This window comes from Halyomorpha halys, unplaced genomic scaffold, assembly GCF_000696795.3.
Source record: "Halyomorpha halys isolate HHAL.00 unplaced genomic scaffold, Hhal_1.1 Scaffold100.1, whole genome shotgun sequence".
In the NCBI taxonomy this organism is placed as follows: Eukaryota; Metazoa; Arthropoda; class Insecta; order Hemiptera; family Pentatomidae; genus Halyomorpha; species Halyomorpha halys.
This window is the reverse complement of record NW_027112088.1, coordinates 2,621,924-2,632,856: the sequence shown is the minus strand read 5'-3', so window position 1 is coordinate 2,632,856 and position 10,933 is coordinate 2,621,924. Positions and strand designations below refer to the sequence as shown.

The 10,933-nt window shown below is 31.2% G+C and overlaps 1 protein-coding gene across 1 annotated transcript in view; it reads left to right on the top strand.

The window, feature by feature from the left end:
* Positions 1-2,436: 2,436 nt before the first annotated feature.
* nAChRalpha4 (nicotinic acetylcholine receptor alpha4) overlaps positions 2,437-10,933 on the top strand; it is a gene marked incomplete at its 5' end in the record, with an annotated part of 53,366 nt that continues 44,869 nt past the window's right edge. The window contains 1 exon segment of the mRNA XM_067050078.1: positions 2,437-2,552. Coding sequence (XP_066906179.1) covers positions 2,437-2,552 — 116 coding nt within the window.

Here is a 10,933-nt window from a genome sequence, read left to right as displayed (position 1 = left end):
TTTTTTTTTTTTACAATTACTCAAAATAGCCTTTAAATAAAAAATAAAATTTATGTTAAGCCTTCCTCAATGCTTTTCATATCCTTCAAATAAATAATATTCCTTCTAAAAAAAAAAAAAAAAAAGGAAAAAAGAATATGGGCCGTTCTGCTAAAAATATATATTTCACTTTCTGCTAATGAATTCTCACAAAAGAAAAAGAAGAACAAAAGATTTAGAATGATTTATTGCTTAGCTTTCATTTGTACAAAAACAGAAAAAAAGAAAAAGAAACAGATGAATAATCGCTGAATCTTTTCAATTCCAACGTTTCCAGCAACAGCCCAGTCATCCGTTTGAATTCTTTGGCATCTTCAATCCCCAAAATCCTCAAAATGGCCTCGAGGCCGAAGCACTAGGGGTGACTGATGTTCTTTCAAATCGTTGGAAATATATATAAGATGTATCAAAGAAAACCTATTTCATTGTCTATGATTTTTTTTCTTCTGAGCCCCATGGATGTATGGGGTTGATGTAATGTTGAAAACGGGATTGTGTATGAATTTATTAAGTTCCACACCCAACCAATGAAATATAGAAAAAAAAAAATTAAAACTGCCATAATTGGTTTAACAAGGCTAGAAAAGAATATTTTTGTGTTATTATAATAGCATTAGAAGAAATCAATTGAATTGAGCGATGTACAAGGTCAAATCGCATCATATAATTATAAAGATATATCAATGCTCTAGAGGATATCGAACCATTTTTTTGAGATTTAAAAACATATTTAATGTTTGGCTTCAAGCTTCAGAAAGCTTTGGGAACAAGAATTTCCACCAGTGTTGGATGGAAGTTTTACTTTCTCCTATTCCAAAATTCCTTAACGTAAAAAAAAAATAAAATAAAATAAAACTACTATAAAATCAATCACTAAGCCTTATTTAGTATCATGAAGCTGGTTGAAACATATGAACATATCACCAAACAAAAATCGAGAACTGTAGATTAAAATTGATACTATACATATAAAGAATGAATCTTCATTTCCTTCTGAAACACAATAAGAACAATAATTTCTATCCCAACGTCAATATCATAAATTGTTTTTGATAAAAATAATGATGTAAAAGATTTCAATAGAAGGAATACCTTCAGAAATATCACAAGTCGACTAATGCCAAAGTATATAATTACAGTGCAAACATTATACAGAATATAGAGGAGCTCTTAAGAAAAAAACTTATTTAAAACGAATTGAAGAAGATCCTCTAATATTTGAAAATTCTAATGTTTACTGATATTTGATAAACGACATTTGTATTACTTATTTGTTATTACCCAAAATAAATTTCAGTTTGACAAAGTATCATTTTTACTTGTTTTTGAATACTGATAGACCTCTGAATTGATCGTTAGTGACTCAATCTGAGACCTTGACGAAAAGATTCATTATTGAATACTTATAAAGGGTTTTCAGGTCAGGAATAAATGCATACATGACAATTGTTTGGTTCTGCCATAAGAGGATTTGAACCCACGCCGCTAAACCCTTTCCAGCGCTCTTGACCATCTCGGAATCTGGATAGAATATCAGAAATAATGAATAAACAATTTAGAAGACTTCATGTTGGATCATAAGTTACAGTGTTCTTCTATTAAGTTTTCAATACTGTACTGGAGATCAAATTATGACTACGCTATTTTATGAAATATGTAAATAAGAAAAAGGAAAACAAAAATATATTTATGATGATAAGATAATTACTATATAAAGGAATAAATATCAATTCAAAACGGACTGAGCCCTTTCCAATAATGTAAATAAGCCCCACAAACTTCTGATAATAACCTTCCATTTTTTTTCTTTCTTTCCAACTTTCCTCTTCGCAGCTTCCTAATTAGAAAAATAAAAAGCATTTTCTTACTTTAAAGTCCCCAAAATGTACAAAGCCAATAATACAAATTAATTTTAGTTTAGAAAATACATAATTTTTATATATAATTTTTTTTTTTTTAGCAACCTGTAAAACATACCTTCATCATCTCCCTCACACCACTGTACATAATCCCATCAAAAACACCATCTTGTAAATACATTTTTTTTCTATCTTTTCCTAATAAAGTTACAGCATATGTAAACAAATAAATAACATCTAAAGCAGCTTGGTAAAATTCCCAAATAATCCAGCAATTAAAATTTTCTTTACCTCCGCATTTTTATTTTTTATTTCTTTAGTTTCTTCCGTTTGAACTAAAATGAACACTAAAAGGTCATTTCACAAATGAAAGGCAATTTTAGGCAACATGGTCACCTATATTTGAACCCTGGAAATGCGATTATAGCTAAAAAAAATAATATTAAAAAATATAGAGATAAATAATTATAAATTTAAATAAGGCTGGTTTGAGATGTGCACATTCGAGAACAATTTAACTAACTGTCGAACTGTCTAGGTGGACCTACGTCATATGGACGAGCAACAGGGAACTTCCGTCGTCGAAGTCGGAGTTGATCTTTCAGAATTCTATATGTCTGTCGAGTGGGACATTTTGGAAGTACCCGCTGTCAGGTATATTATTGGAAAATATAATGTAAATAAATTATACCATCTTATAGATAATTATTTTAGAAATGTTTTTATTGATAATTATTTTTTTTAATTATCGACTATGAAAAATTGTTTAGTTATAATCTCTTATTTTCAGCATAAGTGTTTTAATGAATAATAAAAAAGTAAGTGAGTTCCGAGGAAGCAATATGTGTAAAATAATTTTAAAAATTTTGTTTACAATTTTTTTTTTATTGTTCTATCAAAATTAGCTGACTCTTTCTTAGGTAGTGATGAAACTTCCTATCTAGTTAAAAGAGCTGATTAACCTACAAAGAATTTTTAGGAAGCCTATATGGAACAGAAAGGTGGCATTACCCACTCTTCTTCAAAGGGAAAGTGAAGCCAATAATAAGTGATTTGACCACTCTCTAGGGGCTCAGAGTTACGTTTAGGGTAATATGAATGTCCACCATTGTAATATAAACTGAAACGTAAGACATCCAGTGGTTGACGTCTCCCTTACTCCTGTGCCACGCCTCTAATGGTCATCGTAAGGTCCGCCTTTTTGGCTTCACTTTTCTTGTCAACTTCTCTATACTCTTACCTCCTAGATATGATGAGGGTGTAAGAAGTTTAATTAAAATCTTATGAATCGTTCTCAAGAAAAGTAGACGCTCATATTACATTTTTTCGTCAATTTTTTTTTGCAAGATTTTATCGTGATATGAGTCTACGTTAACAAGCAATATCCATGAATAATTTAAACAACACTTTGTAAAAAACTTAAAAAAATTTATACAAGTGTAACTTTATTTTATAGGTTGAAGGAAAGATTACCCCGCGACGTCTAAAATAGTGTTACTATGGAAAAAAAATTAAGACATAACACCTTCATCCACTCATGTCTTCAATTAATCCCTAACTTTATCCATTTTTAACAATGGGAATCTTTGGAAACATCAAATAGTTGTAAATATTGTACAGTGTAGAGAGAAGCTACTACTGCGGAAAGATTTGGACTTTAGAGCTTAAAGAAAGAAGTTACATCACGACCTAAAAACAACAAATATTACCTAATTTAATTTGGCTAAGTCGCATCACAAACCACATGACTGATCAAATTTCCTCTAATTTAAAAGAGTAAAAATTAATAAAAAATGTTGTCAATTAATACGATTATTACACAGGATTTCAATGACCATAACCGTTTGATCATCAGAAACTTATGTTTTACCAAGATGCAATCCTAAAATGCCCGAAGACACAAGAAACAGTAAGATCAAAAGGCATAATGGTTCACTTTGCTGAGAGAAACTAAGGGCAATCATATGACATCAAAGGAATAGTAACAGGAAAATACACTACAAGAAACTTTTGATGGTAATGCCCACTTTCAAAGTCTGCTACAATATCTGAGAGTGGCATTTCATTTCAATGTCCTCTTACACAAACTCTATCAATATTCACTTCTACTATATTCGCTGAGTGGAAAAAAGAGAGAGAGAGACAATATATCTAATTTTAAAGACTGAATATGAGTAATATATTTGCTTTGTAATGAGTAGGATTGAACAATGTAAAGTGAAATATACCCCACAGGATCAATAATGGAGGATATAATCACTCATTTGTCTTCAGACTGAGACCGCAATCATCTCATCTCAAATTTAAATAGGTTTTTGTATTTTTCAAAATTGTTTTCATTGAATCATCATTTCAGATAATATCAACAAGTGCTTCAGCTTGTCAGTAACTTTTGAATTACAGGACCAATTTACGTTCTGTTTTTCCAAAATGTCCCCTTTCACCATGGAAAGGTTTAAAGCTACTCGTACCACCGAATTCTAAGTTAGGAAAAAAGTTATGAATAAAATTGAACTTTTTTGTTGCTGTATGAGGGCGAAATATGGGCTTAAAATGGAAAAAAAAAATGTTTAAAGTTTTATTTTATTTCTCTGGTTCTAATGTGTTTAATTAGATTCGGTTCGTGCCCTTTGAAACAGTTTATAGAGCCCTTAATGATTGGGGATGATTTGGGCTGCTAAAGATTGGAGTAAATTGGTTGAGTAGTGTTGAAGTAATTTCTATTTTTTTTATTTTCAAAAATAACTCCAATTTTGGACTAAAAATTTTATTTTTCGAAAATATTTATTTAAGGGTTTCTTGAAGTGCTAAAAATGAATATCAACTTTATTTCACAAAAGTCTGTTACAACGCTTTGATATGTCGGTCGGTCTAAATTGTATCAATATAATACTAATAATGACAGTGAAGGTTGTTTTTTAAATATTATTCATATTTTAGTTAGTATATACATTACAATATCATAGATAATCAAATTGTTAAACATAATAAGAAACAATCACCTAAATCGAATCAGTATTAACGATGGTACAGCGAAGTTAGGTTTTGTATTACCATACTTACCGTTGTATCACTTTTTCTATACATTTAAAAAGGAATGGTTGAACCTTAGTTCACAATAAACCTTTGAATTACTGGACCGATTTAAAAATTTGTAAATTTGTTTTATGTTAATTCTACAGTCCTAATCTGTTTAATTAGAATCGGTTTGAGACCTTTTAATAGTGTTGAAGAAATTTCTATAGTTATCATCTTATCACTTCATCTAAATACAATAATTTCTATCAAACGATAAATTATATTCATTAAATCTACATAAATCCTCAAATTTAGCAATAGCAAAGCTGGGTCAGCTAGTGTATAAAAATAAATAACCGAGTATTAAAATATTCGTTCAAAACAATACGAGCTTTCACAAAAAGCAGAAAAAAAAAATTTTCACGTTGGAATTGTGAAATCTAGTTATTCTCAGATAATATATTCTTGAATGAAAGATTTACAAATGATACATTATATTTTATCCAAAGGAATATGATAGTTATAAACAGCAGTTTGGTTTCAGTTGTGAATTTAATGGTGACGATCTGGACTGTTCAAAAGCCAAACGTGCATACCACGTAATGTTTTAGGCCCTTTTTTACTTTTCTCAATACCCAGGTAAGAAAAGTTTTGTAAATGGGAGAAATTCAATGCACGGTTGTCAAAAGACGTAGGTGTTTCAGAACCCCTGAGCAAAAAAGCATTTTCAAATGGCCATTTGAAAGCTAATTAAATTCTCAGCAAACCGCAAACAAAAAAATCGGACCGTAATTAGTAAAGCTATGGCGTATCGAATTTTTCAGCTATGCTTTAAAAATATCTTGTACAACTGTTCACATTTGGTTTATATATATTTTTTTTAATAATTCAAAAACCATTGCTTTGTGAAAGCTAGGTACCAGATCAGAAAACTGCCACCTCCAACGTAAGTCCATTCTTACGATTAGACATATTTTTGAAGAGTGTACTCACTATTTGCCAATAATAAACAGGATAGGACTGACCCCAAATTTATCCGAAACTCTGGCAGATGAGGAAGCTAAAATTACACGAGTATTTGAATTTTTAAATGCACATCGCCTTCTTTATAAATTATAACTCCTCTTCGATTTTTATGTTTTTTATTTATTTTAAATTATTTTTCTATTTTTTTTTATTTTACTATTTTTTATTTATTTTATTTATTTTTTTTTTTACTTTTATCATGCCATATGCGTTGATGACCTGAGGGTTTTACGCCTTTAAGCAACAAACAAACAACAACCATTGCTTTGCACATCGAAAATTATTTAATTTAATAAGGAATCTACAAAAAATGAAAAAAAAAAAATGAGTCTTTATAAGTGACCAATAGTGAAGCTCGCTAACTCAGCGACCGCTGTGGAAGAAAAAGGGGATAGAGAACAGCTAGGATAGCTACAATTCCTCATAGTATTTTCGTTAGAAATGTGTAAGTACACTTCCAAGAATCTGTTCCCATAAAAGGAGAGGAAGATAGAAAAGAAGGATATTTCACCATTCCATACAATTGTCCACTAAAAAAAACCTTAGTAAGTTTACTTATTTTGTCTTATTATTCAATCTGACTTCTGTCTTTCATCTCCGTCAATATCTTTCATATTACAATCGAACCAAACACCCAAAATTTATTTACTCTTCTATCTAAAAATGTTTTTCTATGGTAACATGGTCAGCATATACAAAAAAAAAAAAAAAAAACTCTTACTTTTTTCATTTACTTTCATTCATTTTAACACTTACTCAGTTGTGTTGAGTTCAAACAACAACTACTACTGACAAAACTTTGTTGGAATAAGTTCTAGTAGTTATTACAGTTATGTAGAACAATCGGTTTCAAACCAATTGTAGGTAATGTTTCTATTTATTAATCTTCAGTAGATTTTAGTGTTTAATAATTAGTTAAGAAAATTCTTTTTTCAAATAATTTTTTTTTTTTACTGCAAAGCATGAGTATGAGAACAACTAAATCCCACAAAGTCGTCTCAATTTAGTTGTATCATTATTTACAGAACCTTCAAAATCAAATTGTTGAAGTAAATAAACAAGTTTCATAAAATCCCCATATTGAGTGTAACCAAAGGCAAAGGAAAATAGAAGAGAAGTGCAAACATTTGAGACCACTAATCGCCAACTAACTTCTTGCCGGGAAGTTGAGACCAAGTTCAATATTGAGAGCTATAGGGCCCGGTAAAATTCATTTAAGTTAGCAACTCCTAGAAACAAGGAATGCTCCGCAACTCTGTCTTACAGTTAGCAACAATGGATTTGCCAATTACTGGATAAATCTCAAATGCTCCAGAGTATTGTTTACAGATTCAACTATATCTTTGAATGTATAATTGAGATAAATATTCATGTAAAGTAAAAACATTCGTACCTCACACTGTGGAATGATAAGTAGTCAATTTACATCATCCTTCTATTGTCCATTTATTATAAAAATCTGGTGCGTTGCGCACGTCACACAGCTATCACTCTCACTTTCCTGTAGAAAAAAATTTCAAACAGTAAATTTGTATTTTTCTGTTGATTCCGCTGGGGTTCCTAAATGTAGTATCCTCGGTCCCATCCTCTACACCATCTATAAAGCTGATATCCCAACCACCCTAACACCATTCTTACCACGTATGCCGATGGCACATGTGTGCTCGCGGTTAATAATAACCCTTTGAGTGCATCCCAAACTTTCCAATCCTAACCCTCGAAGAATGGTTCTGATATTGGAGGATCAAAATAAATCCCAAGGAATCTCATCACCTTTACATCGTAAACCTACCGACTGCCTTACAGTATCCTTTAATAATGTTGCTTTCCCCCCTTTCAACAGGTTTGCTACCTTGGACTACATCTAAAAAAAATACTAACTTGGAATCCTCACACAAGACTGAAAAGATAGGAAACTGCATGCCGGATCCGCATTATTACAACACTTACTCGACAAACGGTCTAAACTTCCAATCCAATACAAAATACTAATCTACTTGGCTGTTAAAAGGCCTATCTGGACTAACAGAATTGAGCTTTGAGGCTCTGATAAACCTTCGAATTCCTCTCGTATCCAATCCTTACAATACAAAATCCTTCGTGAAATCCTCAATTCTCCCTAATTTGTCACAAATAAATTCATCTAAAGACCTTAATGTTTAGTATGTAAGCGATCTAGCCCGAACCAGAAATCAATCCTTCCATGATAAACTCTAACCACGCAAACCTAAAGTTTCTAACCTTGCTTCCTCTTTTATTCCTGACAATTCTCTGAGACGCCTGAAAAGAAGATGGGTTCTCTACATGCCTGTATCACACCATTGTGATCTCACACCAAATTAACTAGATGTATTTTTATGTAAATACAGTTATAATTGGCAATTAATGAATAAAAAGTTCTTTGCTATTAAAAATTCGTATTTTAGGGTATCTCGAGGTGCGAATAACGAATATCGACTTTGACCATGCCAAGAATTACAGCAGTTTATGTAAAATATACAGCAGTTTAACAAAATACTTACATATGATTGCGATCAAGAAAGACCGGATACGCTCGGCTGTTTCTGATTTTCCAGTCTATTAACTGTTGTCTCGATTTCTTCTTTTTTCTCCTTTAGTTAATTATCAATTTCTTTCATAGTTCATATTTCTACATTTCCGATTACCGCTAACAATGCAAAACGGATAATTTTCTTAAATTAACAAAATGAAAGATATTTTGGAGGAAGATTTTTTGAAAATTTGGCATTTAAGCCTTATTGAACTATTTTAATTAGGATAAGAACTAGCTGATATTAATTATCACTTTATTATACGTTGATATACCGAGTTCAAACAAACTCGTATAGCAACTCCGGTCAGGCGATTTTATCGGAAAAGTTTGTATCATTTCAGGCATATACATACCTTGAATATATAATTTCAGTTTAGTACGACTGATCACACATACATTAACGGACCATTTTGTGAAACTTGGATATTTGGATTCGGGGAGGGGGACCCAAAATGTTTATTTCCGTTAAAAAATTAAATTCGAAATTTTTCACGATCACAATGCACCTTTCCGTATATTTCATACATAGCGGTAGAAAGTATGGAAAAACGTTTCTCTTTATCTTTACATTTCTACTTTTTGATATTTATTTTGAACCGAATAACATTCAGTAAAAGATATCATATTGGTTGAGCATTGTACGAGAAGCTGAAACTATCTCGTAGTTGCACCTGTTACAACAACTTTATGTATTCAATTTTACACTTGTGTACTTTTTTTTTTCGAAAACGGCTTTAATAAGTTTTAATTAAACTCGTAATATGAATACGCAAAGGAATACTCTTTAATAAAGGCAAAGGTATTTTATCCAATGAAATTCACAAAATAGCTTCCTCTTAAGTAACTCTAATTTTGTTAATTTGTAGCACTAAAAAGGGCTAAATATGATAGGATTTCATAAAAAAATAAAGAATGAAACTTTATCCTAGGTTGAAACAAAATGAAAATCTAACAGGCATACAAGACTAATATAAAATAGGCAATAGAGCAGTTAGATAGCAAAAAAGTTTAGAATTATTACTGAATTTTTTTATATAGCTCTTATTTCATAAGCTGTAGCTCAGGGAGTTGAGGCGGCGTGGGAACTGCAGCGGCGTTGGTTCCAATCAAGCCTGGGTAGTCGGCTTTTATTTCTGTCGTGGTTCCACTAAATGAAAACTTTACCCCCTACTATGGTGTTAGAATAAGGTGATACCCTGTTGATAACTCCTTTCCCTCGTTAGAATATAAGTAAATATGTCGGAATCATGGTGTTGTACAAACTAACACAATAAATATATTTAGATAGAAACAAAGGAGCATTTTGCATATTAATATAAGTCATCAAGGGTAATTGAGAGTAAGAAGAAACTGTGTTTCGAAAATTTGATCCAGTGACATGACTTTGCTTAGCCAGCGAAGTAAAGTATAAAGCATATTGTACGAATAACACTGTTAAAAATTTTAAAAATATTGCAATGTTGTTTTTTATCGATCTTGCAACATTATTGCTCCAAATAGGTATAATTTTCTGATAGCAACTAACTTATTTTATGAGCTAAACGTTAACTGAACAAAGCAGAGTTGAACCCATATACCCAAATACCGGAATACTTTAAGGGTGTGAGTAATGTTGTCTATAAACACACCAAACATAACTATTAGTTATATCGAGGAGGTCTATTGTATTGACATCGACGGATCCGTAAGATATGCCGATATTGTCGCGTTATAAAAGTCGGAGACACGGTTCTTGTCTTGGATCCGACGGTAAGATTTGAAAGTAATGACCTCGAACAGGAAGGTGGAGTGGAAAGGGAAAAAAAGAAAATATATGAAAAATGCGTTCCTTTCCTTAAGGAAAAAATCCGCGAGACCTTCGGAGAGAGAGTTCACCGTGAGAGGCCTCTGCTTTGGATCTCGTGGAACAATACCAGATAGAACAAGGAGCTTCTTAGAAGGCCTAGGTGTTACCATCGGGGATATTGCGATCTTAGCGGAAATAATATTTTGGACTCTCTGGGGATCATACACCATCACCTGCATGGGAATTAGCTCGGAGATTATTCTTTGTTTTATTTATTTATTTAAATATGTTGAACTCTCTATTTGTGTGTTTTAACGTATTTATTCATTAAATTATTTTATTTTATTAGTACTATTTTTTTTGTTTTGTTTTTTTAAACTTATTTATCCATTCAAGTGTTTCCTGTGACCGGTTTTTTTATTATATTTTCCTTTGAATCTATGTGTTAGTCTTATTCTCGTAAAATGTATCTATTTGTTGTATATTGAAACATATGTAGATATTTCTTTGGTAAAATCCATAATTTAAATAATCTCAAATAACTCTAGGCTTTCACTTCTTAAATTGAAAATATAAAGATTTAAAAACAAACAATCTTTATTTAATAAAATATTAAAATATCCAAATATTTATTTATTAACTAATAAATAT